Below are 26,100 nucleotides of genomic sequence, written 5' to 3'. Positions count from 1 at the left end.
ATCTCTGCTTTATGTCGGCATCAAACTTTAGTCGCCCTTTTATTTTTTACGGACATTAGAAGGTTTACAAGTGAAACAACAATATTCAAAATTTTCATGAACATTTCCAAAACCCATTTTTTAACGGACTGATCCAGTTATGAAGGGGTTATGAAAGACCCTCGTATTACAAACCCCCATAAATCACCCCATTTTCAAAACTGCACCCCTTAAATAAGCCAAAACAACATATACCAAGTATTTCAACCCTATAAGTGCTTAACAGGAATTAAGACAAAATGGAGGCGAAATTTACACATTTCATTTTCTTTTACTAATATTTTCGTTTAGCTCTAGAATTTGCACATTCACAAGGGGTTAAAGGAGAAAATGTATCCCACAATTTGTTGCACAAGTTCTCCGGACTACCATAGTACCCCACTTGTGGGTGTAAACTGATATACGCTCGCACAGCTTATACATTCCCTTCCCGCCACAGCCACTTATGACCGAATGATTTGGTGATTTTTGAGCTTTTTGTCTTCACATTATGCAAGCTATATTTTTATTTATTTTCTGGTGATGTGGCCATATGAGGGCTTGGTGTTTGCGGTATTAGATGTACTTTTCAATGCCACCATTTTGGGGTGCCTGTAACTTATTGACTAAAATTTATTAACTCTTTCTGGGTGGGATGTAAAGGAAAACATCAATTCTAGCATTGCTTTTAGCATTTATTATGTTTCCCGTGCAGCGTACAGCATAAGTAACACATTACCTTTATTCTGTGGGTCGGTACGGTTACGGCGTGCAGTGTACAGCATAAGTAACACATTACCTTTATTCTGTGGGTCGATACGGTTACGGCGTACAGCATAAGTAACACATTACCTTTATTCTGTAGGTCGGTACGGTTACGGCGATACCTCATTTATATTATTTTTTAATGCGTTGCTTTTTGTGCAGAATAAAATTCAATTTAGGGAAAAAAATCTATTATTTTTGCATCGCCATCTTCTGAAAGGTATAACATTTTTATTTTTCGGTTGACAGAGCTGGTTGAGGATTTATTTTTTGCAGGACAACCTCTGCTTTTTATTGGTACCATTTTGGCTTTCATCTGACCGTTTGAATACTTTTTATTGAACTTCTTGTGAGGCAAAGGGGCGAATAATCATTATTTTGTGCGTTTTTTTTACGTATTTTTTTTGTTATGTCATTCACAGTGCGGGTTAAATAATGTTTTAGTTTTATTGTTCGGGTTGTTCCGGACACGGTGATACGAAATATGTAATGGTTTTTTTATTTTTCTTTATTTTACAATTTTATTATTTTTTATAATAAAACTTTATGTGGGAAAATGGGATTTTTGGGGCTTTATTTATTTATTTATTTTAGCATATTTAAACTTTTTATCTTTCCTTTTTTTTTACTTTTATTTTTCTGTCCCTATGGGGGATTGAAGCAGTGATCTGCTGATCATTTCTTAACTTGATGTACGCTGCACTACACTTGTACAGGAAACTGTCACCCTGTGCAGACGCAGAGTTTTACAGTGTTTGCGGCAGTGTTGCCAGTTGGTGCGGTACGTCACATGACCACTGCTACCTGTGATTCCAATGACATCATGTGCCGCACAAGTTGGCGTCATTATCGTGGCCACTGATTTCGCCATAACAAGCTATTCAAAAGAGTGCTGAAAGTGGCCCCATGTTATAGTTGGGTTAAATTGTCAGGAGACCGGGCTAACCTACGTAGGTATGTAAAGGAGGGGTTTAGGTAAATGTCTTTAACCATGATCCTCATGAACTACTTTTGTATGACTTAAGCAGCCATCTCTCTGTGTTCCCGCACTGATATACTTAAGATTTGTACTGTTAGCATTAACCCCCTCCCAACATGTAGCAGAAAAGTACAATGGATGTCAGGAATATAAACATAGCTGCAGGTATCGGCTGTGCCGCTCTAGACTGACTCTGTACAGCTGCAGCCATTCTCCTGTCTGTGGAACCAATAAATCAGTTTTTATTGCATCATTGACTCACACCGGCCATTCTTTAGTAGCGCTCTATGTATTATCCCATTTTTTTTCCCTTGGCTATTATCATTATCACCACCTCTTAGGTGGGTGCCCGGGTAGGAGCTGCAACTATTTTTATTGCGACCTTTTGAAGGTCCTCTATATGGGCGCCAGGTAATCTTTTTATATAATTACCTCTGTACAGCGACCTCCTAACATATTGCTCTAGTGCAAACTGCAGCAGTCAGTCTCATAGCACAACGCAGAAATTTCCCCTCCAGCACTCCTATGATTTCCCTGACTATCTGCCTGTAATGGATTAGATTTATCTGAACGTCCCTCCACTCGTCCTCCTTCTATTCTGTACTTCTATTGCACTGTTACTGTTGCTTTCCTTTAGAGAATTGAGCAATTGCACGCGGATCTCCACAGCTGGTTATTCCCAGTAAAGCCATTTCTCCACTCACAATACACTTTCACCAAAGCAGCACACGAACAGTTCACAACCTGCGCTATTGGAGAAATACTGTCACCCTTGGCCCGACAGCCAATAATCACCCCTTGTGCAACTCTGATAAATCGTCCGCTTTACCCGAGACAACAATGAGATTCTGTTCACACACCTTATATACCCACCAAGCCGGCCCACAACAAGTCACTCCCTTCCTGAGCTACACGCTGCCGACGTCAGAAGTAGGAGGTGGTGATAATAATGGGACTCAACTCTTCTATTTATTCCATGGGATTCCGTGTAGTGATTACATTGTCTCATCTTCTCTCCATTCAGGTTCCTACAATATAGAATCCTCTCAGTATCTTCTATATAAGAGAATATTCCTGATTGATCCATCAAGGATGGAAAGAGACAGGAACAAGATGGCGGAAAGTCTATTAAATCTCACCCTAGAGATCATCTACCAGCTTACTGGAGAGGTGAGAGATTCTGATGATGTCATCATTACATCATTCTTATCTCTAGTAATAACAGATGATATGACTGGAGAGGTGATGGACTCTGGACATGTATGTAGTGAGATTTATTAATGTGTCTCCCCATAACCAGGATTACACAGTAGTGAAGAAGACCTCTAGTGGGCGCTGTCAGACCCTTGTATTAGATGGATGGAGAGGAACCCTGAGCCCATTCCCGGGGCCTCCACCTCGCCCTCTGATACAGGAGGAGATCAATGGACAGAAGATCCTAGAACTCACCAACAAGATGCTGGAGCTGCTGACTGGAGAGGTGACACTGCTGGGAATGCTGGGACATTATACAGTAACTGGAGGGGTCGGGGTGATGACTGTATCATTGTGTTGTCAGGTTCCTATAAGGTGTCAGGATGTCGCTGTCTATTTCTCCATGGAGGAGTGGGAGTATTTAGAAGGACACAAGGATCTGTACAAGGAGGTGATGATGGAGGACCAGCAGCCCCTCACATCAGCAGGTAATAGACATGACTATATACACATGGACTTCCATTATTTGTATGTACAGAATGAATTCAGTCCCTGTCTGTGTTTCCTACAGATAGATCCAGTAAGAGGACAACACCGGAGAGATGTCCCAGTCCTCTTCTTCCACAGGATGATGATCAGGTAGATGGAGATATTCCCTATGATGTGTAGACGGGCTGTGACGTCCTTGTGTCTGTGGTTTTCTGCATGTAGTAGTCATTCACCGTATTCTGCTGCTCAGACTGACGCTCCTGTTATTCTGTAATTCATAATATTTGAATTTGTTAAAATAATGAAAAATTTGTAATATTACTGTCAAATTTGACTCATTAGGAATCGATTCTCCCATCTGTACTCTCTGCTGACATCTACATTATTTGTATTCCAGCATTTCCATCAGGATATAGATCTGAGCACTATTACTACTACAGAGCCCTATGTGAGTGGTGATGAGGAGTGTGAGGAGGACATTCCTACAGGGAACCGCCCAGGTGAGGAGTCACCACTATATAAAGCACAGAAGGGTCACTGATTCTTCTCAGTCACCGACTGCTACAATTTTGTGGAGAATGTTTTTAGCCTCTTTTCTGTCACATTATCCAACTATATATTCCCTGATTCAGCTAATATACACATAATACATGAATAATAGTGCGATACTGTTATAGGTGAGAACTAATGTAGTATAGAATATGTTTCATCAATGTTCAGTATAAAATAACGGTGGTACCGCACACTCTTATAGCAGAGTTTTGGTGCTAGCAAAAAAAGGTCCTTCGACCTACGTAATCAAGTAGAAGTAAATTTTGCTGCACACACTATACTTGCATTGGGAAGGTGTAGTGATTTATTTTACAATAGAACAAACGCCATTGACACCGTGCAAAGAGAAAAATTGAAAAAGGCAAACTAGATCAATCAATGTTTTTGACGTTTCGTTCGTTAGACCTTCATCGGAATAGATCTAGAAATAATGAACAAACATTAATCAACAATGTGACGTCACAAGGCTCAATATCATGGAGAAAATAAATAAATGTACTATATACAATATACCTGAAAGCCGTAATGAGACAACGAAGAGACAGAGAAGTAGAAAACAAACATATAGAGCAGGGGTGGGCAATTAATTTTCCCATGGGGCCACATGAGAAATAGTAACGGTTCTAGAGGGCCATGTGCGCTGCAGCAAATTTAGCTCCACCCACTACTCCGCTGACTCGGCCCATTCTCAATCATTTTTCCATGTGCCCGACAAAGTAAAATCCTCCTACAGGCACCCGTACATTATACCCCCCCACATTATAACGTTTCCCTCCAAATGTCCTGCAGTATTAAGTCCCTCTCCTGGTGCCCCAGTATAAACTAGCAGAAACTAGAGGGGACATGAAACTGGGGGCAACTAGAGGCAGACATGTCCCCCTCCAGCTACCCCCCACAGTTTAATATCCTCCTCCAGCTGCCCCAGTTTAATGTCACCCTCCATCTGCCCACTAGTTTAATGTCCCCCCTCCATGTGCATTCAGTTTAACTGCCCCCCTACATCTGCCCCTAGTCCCCCCTTCTTGCTCACACATGCTGTCCCTTCTCTCTTTATCATCCAGCAGCCTCTATTGTCAGCAGCTTGCAGAAAGCATACAGTCCCATGTGGCTCCACCCACTAATGAGTCATAGCCTATCCTGGTGATAGGCTTTGATGACATCATCACAGGTCCTTGAAAAAACTTCCACTAGCTATGTGGGCCGCATAGAAGCCGTCAGAGGGCCGGATGTGGCCCCCGGGCCGCAAATTGCCCAGGTCTGATATAGAGGAAACCAGGAGAACTATGTTATTCCAAAAGTATAAGGAAGGAGTAACAGTGTGACTACAGAAAATGTACTGTAGCTGGATAGGCAAGGCCTGGAACATGTAGAAAAGTTGAGGGACTATGTCCATTTTGAAGGTGTTAATATGACCAAATTAGGACAGACGTAAAGTGCCGCACCTACACAGGTCAGACCAATGGACTCTAGCAATGGATAATAGTTCAAATAATACCAAAAGGGTAGCGATAGGAGGGGACCTGTACCCCTAGGTATATAATATAGGTAGTTTTCCAAGAGAGGAAGGTTTGGTGGAGCAGAGAATTGACCTCTGCAGCAGACAGCGTGACATTCAAGGCCTTAGTTATATTCACTTTAAAGTTACTCAGGTTACCGAAACGATGGAATTCTTCAAGACTGAGGAGAACAATATATTGGGCTGGGACACGTATAACAGGAGGTCGTCTGTATATAGATCTCTCTTCTCCTGTTCAGCACACATTTGATGACCATGTACAATACAGCCCCAGGAATAGATTAGCATACGAGGGCGCACAAGTCGCCCCCATAGCTGTTCCCTGGAGCTGTAGGAAGGGGTGGTCCTTAAATACAAAATAATTGTGAGTTAGTGCAAAGTATAATAACTCTAAAATCAAGTTCACCAAAGAGTGATCTAAATCAGTCATAAGTAAAAAGATTCTCAATGCGCGTACTCTTTGGTCATGGCATATAGATATGTATAGGGATTCCACGTCACAGGTGACCAATAATGTATCCTCATCCGAATGTAGCCCATCAAGATGCCTCAGCATATCTGATGTGTCCTTTATATATGAAGGCAATGTCTTAACACATTTCTTAAGGTAATGGTCAACAAACCTACAAATGTTCTCACAAAGACTGCCGCTCCCCGACACTATAGGTCATCCTGGTGGAACATCACAATCTTTGGAGAAAGAGACAGTGTGGCAATTTCAGGAAAATCAACACTAAGACCCTGCATGATCTCTTCACTAATAATCCCCATAGCACAGGCACCTTTAAGTATATGGTCCAATTCTGTGTTAAATAGATGTGTAGAATCAGCAGGAAGGCATCGATAACAAGTCTTGCTATTCAGCTGTCTAAAAGCTTCACTCTCTTACATCTGCGTCGGTCAGATCACGACGTTCCCTCCCTTATCAGCCGGTTTAATAACAATATCTTCTAATGCGTGTAGTTCATGTAGTGTCTGACGTTATTTATCAATAAGATTAGGTTCAAAAATTTCATCTGGTATCTGAGCTAAATCTTCTTTTACTAATTTAACAAAAATTTCATCTGCTGGACTGAAAGATAAAGGGAGGGAACGCTGCGAGCGCTGCCGCAGATGTAGGGGAGCGTCAGGGACGTTTCACATTTACTACATCCAAAGAAATATCAGGGGCACATGTCTCGTTTTGCTCATCCAAAAACAGCTCAAGATCTAACAGCTGTTCAAATGTAGTATCAAGATTCTCAATCCAAGTATCCCCAGGGTTTCAGCTTCACCACCATCACTCTGACCAAAGAACTTCTTCCACAAAACTTTACGTGCAAATAATTCAGTATCCTTCATCCAAGTAAAGCGATCAAATTTACCTGTGGGGGCAAAGGACAGTCCATCTCTGTAACACTCCGACTTAAGAATCAGTCAAATGATAAGAAGATAAATTAAATACCTTCAAGACTTCCTGCGTTTGTGTCTTGTGTTGGATCCTACCACCTTGCGTTTGGATGATGGGGCTTTGAGGACATCTGTTTTATAATTTTAATATCTCCGTTACCTTTCCTTTGATAAGCGGCACGCTCCAGCGATGCTCCGCACTCACGGTCATGTGACCCAGCTGCGTCATGATGTTCATGTGACTGACACGTCATTGACGTTGCCGGCGTATGCATGCATGTGCAGTTTGACTCTCCGGGACGCCAACACTGTAGGTGTGCGCCAGTGAACCTCATCTTACCCCCTATATGAGGATGCCATCTGTCCCAGGTAGATTACATCTTCTGAGGGAGCCTTGTTGAGGTGAATCACGTAGGGGTGTGCTTTATATATGTCTTGTCCTTGTCTCCGGACTATTTAGCTGTGTAACATGACTATTTATCTATTTCTATTATCCTCATGACCATTTTGTCTTACTGACTCTCGGTTATGTAGATACTCCGCAGATCCTTCATTACCATTTGCTCTGACTATATATTATGAACTACCGTATTTTTCGGACCATAAGACGCACTAAGGTTTTAGAGGAGGAAAATAGGGGAAAAAAAAAATTTTAAGGAAAAAAAAATGATGAAATATTTAATAACCTAATAATATAATATTTCACCAATGTAAATAGAACCGGGGGCTTTCGGACACAGGGATACCAAATGTGTATGTGTTTCACAGTAATGTTTTTGTTTTATATGTATTCTAGGGATATGGGGGTGATTTGAACATATATCTCTATCTATCTATCCATCTATCTATCTATCTATCTATCTATCTATATCTAATCTATCTCATCCATGGATGGAAAGAGACACCCTGCAGTGAAGCTATGCAAGAAGAGAAAAAGGGGCGGGCCAGACGGGTGAAGGAGGTGTGGTTTTCTAAGCAAACTTGAAAACATGCCTCTTTCACCTGTCTGGCCCGTCCCTCCTTCACTGCCTCTCACATCTTGCTCCGGCAATGAAGCCACACAGACAGGGAAGTAGGGGCGGGCCAGACGGGTGAAGAAGGCGTGGTTTCAAGCTTGCCGAGAAAACCACGCCTCCTCCTCCCGTTTGGCCCGCCCCTCCTTCCCTGTCTGTGTGGCTTCATTGCCGGAGCAAGATGTGAGAGGCAGTGAAGGAGGGACGGGCCAGACGGGAGAAGGAGGCGTGGTTTTCTCGGCAAGCTTGAAACCACGCCTTCTTCACCCGTCTGGCCCGCCCCTACTTCCCTGTCTGTGTCGCATGTTTGCAGGAGCCAGATCTGAGAGGCAGTGAAGGAGGGGCGGGCCAGACGGGAGAAGGAGGTGTGGTTTTCTCGGCAAGCTTGAAACCACGCTTCCTTCACCTGTCTGGCCCGCCCTTACTTCCCTGCCTCTCATATCTCGCTCCTGCAAAGACGCGACACAGACAGGGAAGGAGGGGCAGAGCAGGCAGGCACCGTGCTGCTCTCCTTTTGATTCACACAGACGCTGCACACGCTGCATTCGGACTATAAGACGCACACACATTTTCCTCCCATATTGGGAGGAAAAAAAGTGCGTCTTATAGTCTGAAAAATACGGTACTTTTTCTTCATTTCTGCAGATTCTTGGTTTCTACTAGACATCATTTGATGAGGTTTTTTGTCTCTTAGGGACTGTTTTGTTTTCTTTTTTTCTTCATTACGGGATATTGTTAGACCATATATATCCTCTATTTGATAGATATTGATATATATTATGTGTGGGCTTGTAATATTTATACCATAGCTCATTTACTCCATCTAATCTGTGTCAGATTTTATTCCATCTATATTCTACCATGTTGTAACAGCAAATATCATTCTGATTATTAATCTATATTATAAAAATGAATTTCTGTCTGTCTGTGCTCTAATGCGAACCAAACGACTGGACCGATCTTCACCAAATTTGGTACAGAGATACTTCAGGTATCCGGGAAGGTTTAAGACAAGACTCCAACTCGCTTGGACGTACCGTTGCTGAGATACAGCATTTCAAACACAGTGCCCCCCCCTTAGCCAATACAAACCTGCAAGACTTTCACTCATATTCCAACTGCAATACACACGGTCACTCCACATGCACAATACAACACTGATATCCAAACTGAGATACACGCATCAGAGGATTAGATACACAGATCAGCACACAGTATCACACACCAGAGGATTAGATACACGGGTCTGCACACAGTCCCACAAACCAGAGAATTAAATACGCGCTTCTGCACACAGTTCCACACACTGAAGGATTTAATACGTACGTCTGCACACGGTTCCACATACCGAAGGATTAGATACAGGCGTCTACACACAGTTCCACACTCCAGAGGATTAGATACGCGCGTCTGCACACATTTGTACACGCCATAGGATTAGATACACGCATCTACACAGAGTACCACATGCCTTAGGATTAGATACACGCGTCTGCACACAGTTCCACACTCCAGAGGATTAGATACGCGCGTCTGCACACAGTTGTACACGCCATAGGATTAGATACATGCGTCTTCACACAGTACCACATGCAGTAGGATTAGATACGCGCCTCTTCACACAATACCACACAGGGGAAGATTAGATACACGTGTCTTCACACAGTTCTACACGCCATAGGATTAGATACACGCGTCTTCACACAGTACCACATGCAGTAGGATTAGATACGTGCGTCTACACACAGTTCCACACGCCGAAGGATTAGATACGCGCCTCTTCACACAATACCACACAGGGGAAGATTAGATACGTGTGTGTGCACACAGTACCACACTTTGGAGTATTAGTTACATGCCTCTGCACACAGTACCACAAGCCAGAGAATTAGATACGCGTCTCAGCACACAGTACCACATGGGGGAGGATTAGATACGCACGTCTACACACAGTACCACATGCCATAGGATTATATACGCGCGTCTGCACACAGTACCACATGCTGGGGGACTGGATACATGCGTCTACACACAGTTCCACACACTGTAGGATTAGATACGCACTTCTTCACACAATACCACACAGGGGAGGATTAGATACACGTGTCTTCACACAGTTGTACACGCCATAGGATTAGATACACGCGTCTTCACACAGTACCACATGCAGTAGGATTAGATACGCGCGTCTACACACAATACCACACAAGGGAGGATTAGATATGTGTGTGTGCACACAGTACCACACTTTGGAGGATTAGATACATGCCTCTGCACACAGTACCACAAGCCAGAGAATTAGATATGCGTCTCAGCACACAGTACCACATGGGGGAGGATTAGATACGTGCGTCTACACACAGTACCACATGCCATAGGATTATATACGCACGTCTGCACACAGTACCACATGCCGGGGGATTGGATACATGCTTCTACACACAGTTCCACACACTGTAGGATTAGATACGCACCTCTTCACACAATACCACACAGGGGAGGATTAGATACACGTGTCTTCACACAGTTGTACACGCCATAGGATTAGATACATGCGTCTACACACAGTACCACATGCCGTAGGATTAGATACACGCGTCTACACACAGTACCACATGGGGGAGGATTAGATACGTGCGTCTGCACACAATACCACATGCCGTAGAATTAGATACTTGCGTCTACACACAGTTCCACACTCCAGAGGATTAGATACGCGCGTCTGCACACAGTTGTACACGCCATAGAATTAGATACACGCGTCTGCACACAGTACCAAATGCAGTAGGATTAGATACGCGACTCTTCACGCAGTACCACACAGGGGAGGATTAGATACGTGTGTGCACACAGTATCACACTTTGGAGGATTAGATACATGCCTCTGCACACAGTACCACAAGCCAGAGAATTAGATACGCGTCTCAGCACACAGTATCACACGGGGGAGGATTAGATACGCGCCTCTTCACACAATACCACACAGGGGAGGATTAGATACGTGCATCTGAACACAGTACCACACAGGGGAGGATTAGATACAGGCCTCTGCATACAGTACCACATGCCAGAGAATTAGATACGCGTCTCAGCACACAGTTCCACATGGGGGAGGATTAGATATGCGCATCTGCACACAGTACCACACGCCAGAGTCATTAGATACGCGCATCTGCACACAGTTTCACTTACTGGAGGATTAGATACACGCCTCTTCACACAATATCACATGGGGAGGATTAGATATGTGCATCTGCACAAAGTACCACACCAACAAGGATTGGACACTTGCATCTAAACACAGTACTACACGGGGAAGGATTAGATACAGCTTTACTCCAGGTATCCATAACAACTGATGACAGGTTTTTCACTGACATCCAAAATGAGATACACATAATCACATTACGCTTATGGACATACACAGAAACCACATACAAAATACACCAGTGCAAAATTGGACAATTCTTATGGGGCCACTACACAAACATAAATTGTAATATACCTGTGCGAAGCCGGGTCCTCCCTCTAGTGTCTTATATTTATGTCTGGGAGTCATTTTGCTCTTAGTGTCTATGTTGCTTTTTTGGCTTATTCCATCTGCCCTGCTGTTATATCATTGCTTTTATTATTTTATCCTTTCTCTATAAATTTATATTTTTATATATATGATAATTTGTATTATTTCAGAAGTTTTGGTCAGTGCTTTTTTTCATGGTTTATACCTCCTTCCTGAGCTACACGCTGCCGACGTCAGAAGTAGGAGGTGGTGATAATAATGGGACTCAACTCTTCTATTTATTCCATGGGATTCCGTGTAGTGATTACATTGTCTCATCTTCTCTCCATTCAGGTTCCTACAATATAGAATCCTCTCAGTATCTTCTATATAAGAGAATATTCCTGATTGTCCCATCAAGGATGGAAAGAGACAGGAACAAGATGGCGGAAAGTCTATTAAATCTCACCCTAGAGATCATCTACCAGCTTACTGGAGGGGTGAGAGATTCTGATGATGTCATCATTACATCATTCTTATCTCTAGTAATAACAGATGATATGACTGGAGAGGTGATGGACTCTGGACATGTATGTAGTGAGATTCATTAATGTGTCTCCCCATAAACAGGATTACACAGTAGTGAAGAAGACCTCTAGTGGGCGCTGTCAGGCTCCTGAGTATAACGGCCCAATCCCGGGGTCTCCACCTCACCCCCTGATACAGGAGGAGATCAATGGACAGAAGATCCTAGAGCTCACCAACAAGATGCTGGAGCTGCTGACTGGAGAGGTGACACTGCTGGGAATGCTGGGACATTATACAGTAACTGGAGGGGTCGGGGTGATGACTGTATCATTGTGTTGTCAGGTTCCTATAAGGTGTCAGGATGTCGCTGTCTATTTCTCCATGGAGGAGTGGGAGTATTTAGAAGGACACAAGGATCTGTACAAGGAGGTGATGATGGAGGACCACCAGCCCCTCACATCAGCAGGTAATAGACATGACTATATACACATGGACTTCCATTATTTGTATGTACAGAATGAATTCAGTCCCTGTCTGTGTTTCCTACAGGTAGATACAGTAAGAGGACAACACCGGAGAGATGTCCCAGTCCTCTTCTTCCACAGGATGATCAGGTAGATGGAGATATTCCCTATGATGTGTAGACGGGCTGTGAAGTCCTTGTGGGTCAGTCTTGGGTTATCCAGCAGTATTAGATGGTTTATACTTGTGTAATGAGAGGTGGAGATGGAGGATAAAGCTGACCATAGACATTATATGTTGTCTGGACCTTCACACAATGTTCTGACTATGAAAACTTCTGTTTGGGATGAGGAACCAAAGAGACTACATAACAAATTTCTCCCCACGAGACAAGTAACCCCGGATGTATCTGATAGAATCTGATCTCCTCCACTGAAATATCCGGAAGCAGGTCTAGCCATGCTGAGTATACATGTGTATGAGGTTCTAGCAGTTGTCAGTGAGCCATCATCTAATATCTATGTCCAGCTTCACATTTGCTGCTTTTTGCCTCGGATAACTCCTCCTGTCAGGTCATTATGGTGATAAACATTTAGAACATTCTCTGTGACTTCCCCATTTGTCCGGTGACTTTTACATTATTTGTTTCTCAGATTTTCCATCAGGATAAAGATGTGAGCGACATTAATGTTATATCTATGAGAATAAAGGAAGAGCCCTATGTGAGTGGTGATGAGGAGTGTGAGGAGGACATTCCTACAGGGACCCGCCCAGGTGAGGAGTCACCACTATATAAAGCACAGAAGGGTCACTGATTCTATTCAGACATTGTTTAGACTATTTGTTGTTCCCCGATTCAGGTAAAATACTAATAATACATGAATATAAGGGTCAGTTCACACGTGAACTGCCCGCGTGGGTTTTGACACCGAGAGAGACGCGGTGAGCCGTGTCTCTCTCTTGTCAAAACCCGCCTGTCGCGACCATCGCGGTCGCGGCTTTCCCCTCCGCTGTCGGCTCAAATGAATGAGCTGACATAGGAGGGAGCTGCCGGGGGCGGAAGCCATGCGGCTGAGCCCGCGCGGCTTCCGCCTGAAGAAAGGGCATGCCGCTAGCGGAAAAAAAAAGCCCGGTGGTCTACATAGACCACCATTGTAAAGGGGCGGATTTTGAAGCGAAATCCGCTGTCAAAATCCACCCCTTTGCCTACGTGTGAACTAGCCCTAAATGTAGTACCGCTATAGGGGGTAATAAATGTAGTATAGAATAGAACGGACAGCAGGAATATGGACTTGACATCTATGTGAACGAGGCAAATTTCTTCCTCACCGGCTGTCAGTCCTCGTGAAGGGAAAGAATTTACCAGAATTATATAGCAGATTATTTCAGGTAGTGGCAAAATAATCCTCCTGCTCGATCTTCAGGCAGATTCCACCTCAGAGCTCTATGGAAATAAATGGGAGGTGGAAAATCCCGCCTGGCCAGTAAGGAATCTGATGGAGATTCGGGGGCTGATTTGGTAAAGCGGAAAAATTCTTCTTCTGAATTCCTGAAGCAGCTTCTACAAATGTCACTGTGTAAACCTCACCTTAGACCCCAATCACACTATGGAATCCGGACTAGAAAATCTGGTCAGTACATCAGTCACATTTCCCAGCCTGAACTCTGTCCACACACCAGGACTCCCCGTATCTTAGTGATCTATGACGCTAGGAGTCCCTGCTTCCTTGTGACTCCACAGACCCTACTACATACTGTATGGGACAGCAGATCCGCGGTGAGTTCAGGCTGGGAAATCCAGCAGATGTGGTTTGGATTCTATTGTGTGTATGGGGTGTAATACAGTAAGATTTATGGCATCCTACAGTATTATTCCACATAAGTGGCCATATTTAAGCAGCCATGGATTGTGTTCCTGAGGTTTGGGCTCTGAGACTTATTTCACTTTGGAATCTTAGAAGAGACGTCCAGATAAGACGATCTATATCAGGACAGGACAACTAGTAATGTAGTCAGAGGCCTGGACTTAGCAGTACAAAATAAGGGCCTTGATGTTCGGTCCTAAATGTGGGTTCTGTTGGGATAAGAAAAACTACTCTAGGTGCAGAAATTGTAATGAGATTGTGATGAATGTCCTTTATGTAACGTGAGCAAGGTGATCTACCAGGGACAGGCAGGGCCGCCATCAGAACAGTGCTGGTGCTGTCAGCGGCCCGGTCACCGCTCTAAGGAAAAAGGAAGCCGATAACTTGTACCAGTGTAACCAAGCAGCAATATGTACCAAAGTATAGTAACCTGCTGTGCACCATTATTAATCAGAAAAGTAGCCCCAAAAAGGCCTAAAATGTAACTTTTAATAACAATTTCTAAAATCACCAAACTAAACCAAAAACACTGAATAAACAAGGGATATACCCAGAACTGTGACCTGATATATTCAGCTCACTCAGGCTCCACATCTCACCATCTACTACAGCTCGGAATGTGAGACTCCCATCATTTTATAGACAATCTTGGCTATTTAGCATATGATTAGTTATGCAGATTCTTCTCATGTAACTGCTTTGTTACTGTTTTGCTCCTCTTGTATACTACAAAGTACAACCTGTTCTCACATTCCCTAATAGCTCAGGGACTTATTAGTTTGATTCCCAAGTGAAAGGTCACTGGTTCAAATCAAGTGTCAGCCGTGAAGAAGATTTCCCAAGAAAAGAGAAATAACATCATCCATCTCATCAATAGCGGTCTCTGGGCCAAGAAAATTTCCAAACTGCTTCATGTAAGTGCCATGACAGTGGTAAGAATACGGAATGAAGTCCGTCCATTCATTCCAAAGACAAGAGCTGAACGTTCAGGCAAAATATCAGAGTCAGTAAGTCGGCTCACCACAAGATCTATCAGTTGTGGAGTGACAAACATGACAGTGCAGGTGTCTCGTATGCTTTGTAATAGTGAGATCACAAACGTGCATTATACAAGTCTGGAATGTTTGCCCAAAAGATGAGGAATCCTTAAAATCAAAATGGTCATAAAAAGCATTAGCTCAAGTTTGCAAAAAAATACGAAAAGTGGACAGTAGGAGATTGGAAATAGGTGATTTACAGTGATGAGATGAAAGTCAATAGACTGGACTCTGATGGGTCACAGACAAAGGGGTTGTATACTTTACAAGGATTGATGGTGGTCTCACTGCTGAGCTATATGTGAGTATCCTACAATACGAGTTACCTTGTACAATAGAATACCATGGATATGAGAAGGATGACATAGTGTTCCAGCAGGACAATGACCTCAAGCATATGTCAAGATTCGAAGAAATGGTTCACTGACGGTAAAGCAGAGGTTCTGAATTGGCCCTCACAGTCCCCAGACTACAACCAAATGAAACACTTGTTGGTACAGTTGAAGGAAAATCTGTAGTCGTACCCAAGTGAGTCGACCAGTATGCACCAACACTGGGAACATGTAGAAGAGATCTGGGATCTGATTTTAGTCAAGACATGCTTGAATCTGATCCAGAGCATGTCCATAAGGATTCAGGCAGTGTTGAAAGCCAAAGGTGGATTTATTAAAATTTATATTTTTAGGAGCAAAATGGTAACAATGAAGTTACATGACAAGAATCTGCATAACTAATCATATGCTAAATAGTTTCAAGTCTAATTTATGTATGAGATAGCCAAAATGATTGTCTATAAGATGATGGTAGTCTCACATTCCGAGCTGTAGTGGACGGTGAGATATGGAGGTTGAAAGTCACAAGTTCTAAACATTGTTACCCTTCTGCTCATCAGTGTAAGTGCCACCACCCCTTTTCCTTAGTGCTGTGACTGGGTGGGCCCGCTTATTTCATCTACCAGCACCTCTACAGTGACCTAGAGCAGCGGTGGTATCTGCCATTGAGACTGTCACTGACATCAGTCACAGCACCGTAAATACTAATGAAATAGGCCGCGTTACCGTTGTTTGCTCAGTTGAGAATATACTTATAAGGTTATGTTATTTAATAATAGTAATATCTATTTTCTTCTTGTCAGATGACTGTACCAGGAGCTTAGAGGAACATCTAATACCTACAGATTATAAAGCAGAGGATCATGGTATCACACAAGATCCATATAAACAACATGGCATTACCTCAGATATACCCTCAGCCCTTCAGAAAACAGATCTCCCTTCTAATTTAACACAGTCTGTTAAGCAAAATAAAAGACGGAGAAGGGGTGTTATACATCAGAGAACTCACACAGGGGAGAACCCATATTCATGTTCAGTGTGTGAGAAATGTTTTACTTTTAAATCAGATCTTGTTCAACATCAAATAAATCACACAGGGGAGAAGCCATTTTCATGTTCAGAATGTGGGAAATGTTTTGCTCAGAAATCGGATCTAGTTAGACATCAAAGAACTCACACAGGGGAGATGCTAGTTTCATGTTCAGAATGTGGGAAATGTTTTACTACTAAATCAGAACTTGTTAAACATCAAAAAACTCACACAGGGGAGAAGCCATTTTCATGTTCAGAATGTGGGAAATGTTTTGCTCGGAAATCAGCTCTTGTTAAACATCAAAGAACTCACACAGGGGATAAACCATTTTCATGTTCAGAATGTGGGAAATGTTTTACTTTTAAATCAGATCTTGTTCAACATCAAAGAACTCACACAGGGGAGAAGCCATTTTCATGTTCAGAATGTGGGAAATGTTTTACTACTAAATCAGCTCTTGTTAAACATCAAAGAATTCACACAGGGGAGAAGCCATTTACATGTTCAGAATGTGGGAAATGTTTTGTTCGGAAATCAGCTCTTGTTAAACATCAAAGAACTCACACAGGGGAGAAGCCATTTTCATGTTCAGAATGTTGGAAATGTTTTGCTCGGAAATCAGCTCTTGTTAAACATCAAAGAACTCACACAGGGGAGAAACCATTTTTATGTTCAGAATGTGGGAAATGTTTTACCTCTAAATCAGATCTTGTTAAACATCAAAGAACTCACACAGGGGAGAAGCCATTTTCATGCCCAGAATGTGGGAAATGTTTTAAATCTAAATCACATCTTGTTAGACATCAAAGAACTCACACAGGGGAGAAGCTATTTTCATGTTCAGAATGTGGGAAATGTTTTGCTCAGAAATCGGATCTAGTTAGACATCAAAGAACTCACACAGGGAAGAAGCTAGTTTCATGTTCAGAATGTGGGAAATGTTTTAGATCTAAATCGAATCTTGATCAACATCAAAGAATTCACACAGGGGAGAAGCCAATTTCATGTTCAGAATGTGGGAAATGTTTTGCTCAGAAATCGGATCTAGTTAGACATCAAAGAACTCACACAGGGGAGAAGCTAGTTTCATGTTCAGAATGTGGGAAATGTTTTAGATGTAAATCGAATCTTGATCAACATCAAAGAACTCACACAGGGGAGAAGCCATTTTCATGTTCAGAATGTGGGAAATGTTTTGCTCAGAAATCGGATCTAGTTAGACATCAAAGAACTCACACAGGGGAGAAGCTAGTTTCATGTTCAGAATGTGGGAAATGTTTTGCTCAGAAATCACATCTTGTTAAACATCAAATAACTCACACAGGGAAGAAGTCATTTTAATATACACATGAGAAGTTTGATCAACCAAAAGTCATCTCCATCTGCACATCTAAGAACACACAGTAAAAAAAAAAAATTTTGATCCTGATTGTTTTATCCCCAGTTTATATCTTAAATCTTAGAGAGCTCACCTCGGATTCTTTTGTCTCATTGACAATTTGAATAAAATATTTGAATTGGAATTACAGCTGCATGTTTGTGACAGTCCTTTATTCCTGGCAGGACTGGGGTGACAAGAGGTATTTTTGTGGCCTCTACTTTTATTCATTGTTTTAATTCCAAGTTTTGGTTTTCAATAAAAATAAAAGAACAAGGATGAAACAGGACGGTACAAAAGTCATACCAAGTACAACATAGTATCCAGGTAACAACAGGAGCAAGAACCTCGAGCGGCAGCTTCAGGGAGAAGAAGGGAAAAGAGGGACAGAGAAGAGCATAGAGTAAAGAAGGAGAAGAGAGAGAGGAAGGAAGTAGAATGAATATCTTAGTGAGTAAGACGATAACCAACTGAAGGAGGAGAGAAGGAAAAACAAGGTAACAGGAAAAGGGGTGGGGAGGGGGCTGAAATAAAAAAAAAAAAAGTCTGTACAGAGGCCCAGAAGTCGTATGGTCCAAGCCTTCTAACAGTAGGAGCAGTACATCTCTATGTCTCACGAGGCATAGGCATACGAGAGGAATACAGACAGGTAATAAATAGAGATGAGCGAATAGTGAAATCCTAATGTGAAAAGTTTGTGTGTTTGGATGTTTGTTCCTCAATCACGCTAAAACGGCTGGACGTTTTTTTCTGAAATTTCACCCACCGCTACATATTGGCCAGGAAGGATACATAGGCTACTTTAAAAGTTGGTCACTCTCCCCAAATCGCCACTGCACCCATCCAAAGTTGTCCCCAGCTCTGCTCTCGGCCCTGCTATGACGTCAGCGCAGTAACTTACACTACACTCCAATTGGTCCATGCCAGTGTGTGGGCGGTATAGAGAGCCAGCACCGCGGCCCCATAGGCTTGCGGTGCGATGTGGGCATGGCCTGCGTCCGCGCACAGTCTGAATAAGATGGCGGCTGCCGGCATGTCGCGACCGCCGCTGACAAGCCAGCCGGCCTCACATTTACTCATGCTGGCGCAGCAAGCAGCAGCGTCAGCACACTCTGGAGCTGAGGGCGCCTGCCCGTATGAGACGAGCGGCGCATAAGAAGGCGGCCGCACGCACATCTCCTCTGGCTGGCGTATGAAGCGTACCCAGCTACTGTGCGGACGGAAGCACACACAACACCCCGCGCACATGCCGGCTAATGTGTTGACCGCACACCTCCGCAGCCTCAGCATGGTAAGTGTCGACGGAGCTGGAAGGGGGGGTTCAAAGACGGAGCTGGGGTTGGCAGGGGGCAGAGATGGAGCTGGGGGGTGTCGGAGAAGGAGCTGGGTGGTTTGGTGAAGGAGCTGGGGGGGTTGGTGAAGGAGATGGGGGAGAGGGGTTGGTGACGGAGCTGGGAGGGGGTTGGAGAAGGAGCTGGGGGGGTTGGAGAAGGAGCTGGGGGGTTGGAGAAAGAGCTGGGGAGTTGGAGAAAGCTGGGGAGGTTGGAGAAGGAGCTGGGGGGGAGCTGGGGCGGTTGGAGATGGAGCTGGGGACGGGGGTTGGAGAGGGAGCTGGCCGAGTCCACAGGAGTGGGGTAAGAGGGGGGCTAGGGGGGCCAGCAGCCGGGGGTCCCGCTGGTGTGGGAGGGGCCCGTGCCGGGTACAAGGAAAGGGGCGTGGGGTACCACGGCCTACGCTGCAGGTGGTTCGCGCAAAGGTCAGGGGGATGCGGACGAAGTCGCAGGTATGGCTAGTATTCTATATTCGTTTCGTGTAGACCCTCAATATTCGACTATTCGACCGAATATCAAATCCCATTATAGTCTATGGGGAAAAAATGCTCGTTTCAGGGGAAACCATAATTTGACTAAGGAGAGTCCACAATGACACCTCAGGAAATGATGCCAACACCTCTGGAATGCAATTGGGACAGCAGGGGAAGCATGCCGGGGTGCATCTAACACGCCCAAGTCCCAGTATTACCCCACTATCACAGCCTAGCAACTAGACACTCCAAACTCAATATGGAAAGTGGAAAAGTACTTGGAAACCTTCTTTCCCCCTACGCCCAACAGCAGCACAACTGTGGTATTCCTGCCCCTATGAGCTGTTAGGACAGGTGGAATTTTTAATTACCTAACAGCTTTGACCCCTATAAGAAGGCGGAAGACCTACTCCCCCTTGTGTTTTTTTCTGTCCTGTGGGACAGGACAGGTGGTAGGGGGAGAGGTGTTCTGGCCTCTCATAGGGGTCCCCCTCTCCCCCCTTCCCCCGGTTCTTACCTTCAGCTTGCTGCGCTGGTCCTTCGCAGACCATGCAGAGCCCCCCCTCTGAGGCTACCCCTATTCGGGAGGTGGTCTCCTGGGTGAAGGACTTTGTTTCTCACTCGATGAAGAGGGTGGAGGACACCGTCTCGCACCTGGCGAAAAAGGCCCCGTCTGGATTCATCTGAGCCCTCTCTTCCGCCCCTGGAAAAGTTATACTTCAGGAAGGTGGAGTCCTACGAAGAGGAGTCGAAGGAAGCGGAGAAAGAGATTTTCCTGCTGGAAGAAATGCCCAGGCTATTTAAGACTATCAAGCCTAGGGATCGTGAGAGTGGCGAGGGGCCCAGCCACAGGTCCAAGACCTTCAGGGCGAATTCAGACCTAGTCCGTGCCATGGAGAAGGAGTGTTGACGGCCTGAGAAAGCATTTGTCCCGTCTAGATGGTTCAGAACCCTCTTCCCGGTCACGGAATCCCAGCAGGGGGCCTGGGGTCCGCCGCCGAAGGTTGACATCGCGGTGGTGAAACTGTCCCGTCGTACGGTGTTCCCTGCAGAGAACGGGTCAGGTCTACGTGATCCTATGGACCGCCGCGTGGAAGGATCCTTGAGGCGGGTATACTCGGCCTCCTCCGCCCAGGCCTCCGTTGCCATCACTTCCAATGAGGTTGTGTCAGGCCTCCTCTCTGAGCTAGCTTCCCTCACTAGGGATATTGACTCAGGAGTCAACCGGGATGAGCTCCTGGCGGCAATGAAAGATGTCAATCTTTTGGTGGACCATCTGTTGGAGGCCACACGGTTCCAGACGAGGCTGGCCTCTAGGGCTATGGTGCTCTCCTCCGCAGCCAGGCGACCCTTGTGGCTAAAGCCTTGGAGGGTCGACAACACATCTAAATTTGCCCTGTGTGCGCTTCCCTTCGAGCCAGGTAGGCTCTTCGGTAGAGAGCTGGACCACATCATGGAGGGCCTCGCGGAATCTAAACGGAAGAATCTTCCTCAACCCGCCGAGAGGAGAAGACCAACTTTTCGTGGGCGTGGATCTTCCCGGAGAGGCTCCAGAGGTCAGAGGTGCTCGGGACCCCAGTCCAGAGGAAGAGGACAGGGTACCTCCTGAGAGCGTAGGAAGACCTTCTGACTGCTTAACCTCCCACCCCCCAGTCCCTTCCGAAGTAGGCAGCCGTCTCTCTCATCATGTGGCTGCCTGGCGCCTGCATACCCAGGACCCCTGGGTCATCCAAACTGTGCAGGAAGGCTACAGGATAAGCTTTACCTCCCATCCTGTAGACAAGTTTGTGACAACTCGCCCTTTTTAGGGCCCCAAACAAATTCATCTAGAAAGGTCCATCCAGGAATACGTGAACAAAGCCGCCCTAGAACCTGTTCCTTTAAGCAGAACAAGGCCAAGGTGTCTACTCTCCAGTCTTCCTAGTACCCAAGACTTCGGGCGGATGGCGTATGATCATCGACCTCAGGTACCTGAATTAGTTCATCCGCAAGGTATGGTTCCGCATGGAAACCATCAAGTCGGTGTTACCCTTTCTGCAGCCCGGAGATCATTTTGTCACCTTGGACCTAAGGGATGCATATCTCCACGTACCCATCTTTCCTGCACACAGGAAAGTTCTAAGAATTGCGGTATACCTGGACGGAAAATTGCTGCACCTCCAGTTCACCGCCCTCCCATTCGGCATATCCTCAGCCCCCCACACCTTCACAAAGGGGATAGCTCCAGTCGCTGCTGCCCTGCACCTCCAAGGAATCTACATAGTTCCATATCTGGACGATTGGCTTCTCAAAGCTCAGTCAAAGGAGGTCCTCACCACGCAGGTACAGACTGTAGTAGATTTGTGGAGCCAGCTGGGCTGGCTAATAAACTGGCAAAAGTCAGTTGTGATTCCATCTACATGAATCCAGTTCCTAGGTTTCATTTTAGACTCTCTCAACATGACGATCTCTCTGCCCTCTCCTCGCAAGGAAAAGATTGCTCGAGCGGTTCATCATCTCTCCATTACTAGGAAGGTTACTATCAGGACGGCCATGAAGGTCCTAGGCTTGATGTCTGCCTCCATAGAAGCAGTCCCCTGGGCCCTGTGGCACATGCGCCCACTGCAGAACAAGATCCTGAGAGTCTGGAATCACAGTCCTTCAGGACTACAGAAACCTATCCAGTTAACCATCAGCACCCGGCATTCACTAACCTGGTGGTCCCATCTACGCGATGGGCAGTCCTCGGTCAGGTTCACCTGGACCCTGTTGATGACAGATGCCTCCCTCACAGGATGGGGAGCTCATCTGGGGGAGACCCCGGCGCAAGGTACATGGAACCGTCTGGAGAAATTGCGCTCATCCAATTGGCGCGAGCTTACGGCAGTTCACCGAGCACTTCTGACGTTTGTGCCTGTTCTGCGGGAGAAGGCAGTCAAGATACGGACGGACAACCTGACGGTAGTCCACTACATCAAGTAGGGGGGGAACCAGGTCCCCCTCTCTTCTACAAGTCACCAACTTAATCTTCGCCTGGGCAGAACAGAATCTCTTCCAGTTATCGGCGGTTCACATCCGAGGTTGTCTGAACATCCTGGCGGATCAACTCAGCAGAGGCCTGCCAACCTCAGGCAAATGGTCTCTACATCAAGACATCTTTCACCATCTCACTGAGATGTGGGGTCTCCCCGAGGTGGATCTGATGGCCACCCAATACAATGCCAAAGTAGAAAGGTTTTGCTCCCTGTATCGTGAAGACAACCCTTTGGCGCTGGATGCCCTGTCAATACCTTGGAGGTTCAAACTGGCATATGTTTTTCCTCCCATTCCAATGATTCCGAAGGTATTGGCGAAACTCAGGCAGGACCAGACTTCGGCAATAGTGATCATGCCATTCTGGCTAAAGAGGGCATGGTTCACCGACCTTATCCTTATGAGTCGGGGGAACTACTGGAGGCTTCCATTAGTCCAAAACCTGGTAACTCTAAACAACCGGCCGTGCCAGGGCCTGGACAAGTTCAACCTCACTGCCTGGAGGTTAACCATGCCGTATACGGAGAGAGAGGATTGACCCAGGGAGTGCTAAGGACCCTAGCACACTCAAGAGCAGAGTCAACTAACCAGAGCTACCAAGGGATCGCCCGGATTTTCCAGAGTTCCTACAAGTAGCGAGTAAATTAGTGGTACCGCACACTCGTGCTATATGTGGTGCCAACAAAAAAAGGTCCTTCGACCTATGTACAATAGTATAAATAAATTTTGTTGCACACACTAATTTTGGGTGAAAGAGGTAAAGTGATTTATTTTACAATAATGTTAACGCCATTGACACAATGCAAAGTGTTGAATTTGAAATACAAGCTAGATCAATACGGCATAACGTTTCGGTCCTCAGACCTTCATCAGAAGCGATCTAGAGGCAATGATTACAGGTATATGTCAATCAAATGGTCAAATACAGCGTCAAAGGTTGAAACAAGTGTACAGTAATACACGGCAAATAGTATAGAAAAAATACCATAGATAATGAGGTAAGTAGCAGAACCAGGAAAGAAGAAGCCAGAAACTCATTGGATAGAATGGAGGAAGATAAGAAGGAACAGCAGCCAGTATATCTGTAGAGAAGAAGAAAATGTACCAAGAATAGGTTAGCAAATGTAATGAAGCAGAAAACAAGGGGAACTATAATGAAGGCTCAGCAAAGTATCAATGTCAGGTGTGATAGATCTTATCTAGTGTCATATAGCAGGCAGTTCTAGTGTCAGGCGTGAGCATGGAGTTGTACAGAGGGGTTTAAATAGTGTGAGCCCGCCCATGTGCCCGGATATGAAAACCGGAAGTGATGTCATCAAGATGGATGTGCGTTCCATGGTGCGTTCCACCGCGGAATGCCATGATATATAGGATATATAGATAGCCAGGGAGGGAGGGAACGGAGGATGGACATATATAGAGAAACTGGAAGTAATTTAGGCTGGGTAATGTGCTGCAGGCGGTAGCTAGGGGTTAAGACTAGCAATACGTACGATCCGGCCGACCGGAAGTGACGTCGGCGGAAGTGAGATGTGCGTTCCACCAGCAGAGCTGTATGACTGCAGAAGAAGGAGAAGGACTAGATGTAGTGAGCAAATAATGGGGGAAATAGAGAGAGAGAGAGCTAGGTAGGATAAAGATGTAGGAAGAAAAAGAGAAAGAGAGAGAAGAAAAATGGAAAAGATAAAGGAGAGAACGGAGATGACGTTACCAGAAGTGACGTAGATGCGTTCCAGTGGTGCATTCAGGGTCGGACTGGCGCACCGGTGTACCGGTGAATCCCCCGGTGGGCCCCGCCCCCTGACTGAAAGTTCTCATTTTACCAATGCAAAAGCATTGGTCGGGGCCCGATCGGGATGGCCAGGGGCCCCCAACCGGGCACCTGGCCAATGCATTTGCCTCCACACACATGGGCCCCCATTAGCTGAAGCTGTACACGTTGTCCTCCTGATATATAGGGAAAGTACATACCGGAGGACATTGTGTACAGCTTCAGCTAACGGCCGCTTGCAATCTTCTCACTGACCTGCAGCAGCTCTGGCTGTTTTCCTATGACATCTTGTCCCTGCTGCCCGACTTCCTCCCTCCCCCTCCCCCTCACAGTGAGTCGTCTCTCGTAGCGTGTGGGGAAGCGAGGAAGACGTCTGCTGTGATGGTGACTGCTGGCAAATGTGAGTAAACTCTTTTATGTTTAATATGTATATATGTGTATACAGGGCCGGCTCCAGATTTTTATGAGCCCTTGGGCGACAGAGCCTCAGTGGGCCCCCTTGTAAAGGAGGTGGGGGAGTCGAGACACTGTGTGTTGCAGATGAAGCGAGTGACGTCACACAGGAGTGTGGCGTCACCAACACCATACCTCCCAATTTTTAAAGAATAGAAAGAGGGGCAAAATGTGCGGCGCGCTCTGCGCGCCGCGGCAAATTTGGCTCCACCCACTTATGTTGACTCTGCCCATTCTCATTAATTTATCATGTGCTCCCACACAGTATAATCCTCCTACAGTCACCCGTAAATTATATGCCCCCCCTCCATCTATCCCCCAGTTTCATATACACCCTTCCTCTGCCCCCAGTTTCAAGTTCCCTCCCCATATCTGTCCCCAGTTTCATCACGTTCTCCCCCTTCATCTGCCCACAGTTTCATGTCCCCCGTCTCTGCCCCAGTGTCATGCTGTTCCCCCCCCCTCCATCTCTGTCCCTAGTTTCATGCCATTCTCTCCCCACCCCCTTCATCTTCCCCAATGTCATGCCGTTCCCCCCCCTCCCCTTCATTTGCCGATGAGCTGATATCGGGACAGGCAAGTGCTGGGGCGGGCAAGTGCCGGGGGGCCCCCAGAGGCTCTGTGGGCCCCGGCACTTGCCCGACTATGCCGTGCGCTGACGCCGGCCCTGTGTGTATATTTGTGTAAAGTATGTGTGCTGTATACTGTGTGAGTACTGTATGTTTGTATATAGGTATGCATATACAGTATACTATAATGATGTGTATTGTAAATACGGGACCTTTAGAGTAGGCAGGTTGCTAGGTCAATCAGACGGAGGCAAGGATGTCAGCTCAGAATAGTAGGTTTTATTGGAGGCAGTTCACACAGTCCAAAGAATGTAAATCAAAAATAGCTTTCTTCAGCAAAAGGATAACACAAAGGAGCTTTCTTCAGCAAGGTACAAAATGAACAACAGAAACAGTCCTTACTTCAGGATGAAAGAAAAATAAATCCTCAGGGTTTGCT

General features: G+C 45.4%; 2 protein-coding genes across 2 annotated transcripts in view; both read left to right on the top strand.

Annotated features, from left to right (window-relative positions):
• LOC142190048 (uncharacterized) overlaps window positions 1–26,100 on the top strand; it is a 371,533-nt gene that overhangs the window by 172,126 nt on the left and 173,307 nt on the right. The window lies entirely within an intron of this gene.
• LOC142189622 (uncharacterized) overlaps window positions 1–26,100 on the top strand; it is a 131,369-nt gene that overhangs the window by 67,723 nt on the left and 37,546 nt on the right. Inside the window, 1 exon segment of the mRNA XM_075262231.1 lies at window positions 16,799–17,896. Within this exon segment, the coding sequence (XP_075118332.1) occupies window positions 16,799–17,896 (1,098 nt within the window).

Source organism: Leptodactylus fuscus, chromosome 1, assembly GCF_031893055.1.
Source record: "Leptodactylus fuscus isolate aLepFus1 chromosome 1, aLepFus1.hap2, whole genome shotgun sequence".
Classification (NCBI taxonomy): domain Eukaryota; kingdom Metazoa; phylum Chordata; class Amphibia; order Anura; family Leptodactylidae; genus Leptodactylus; species Leptodactylus fuscus.
Note: the sequence above shows the minus strand (reverse complement) of the source record. Positions and strands in the feature narration are given on the sequence as shown.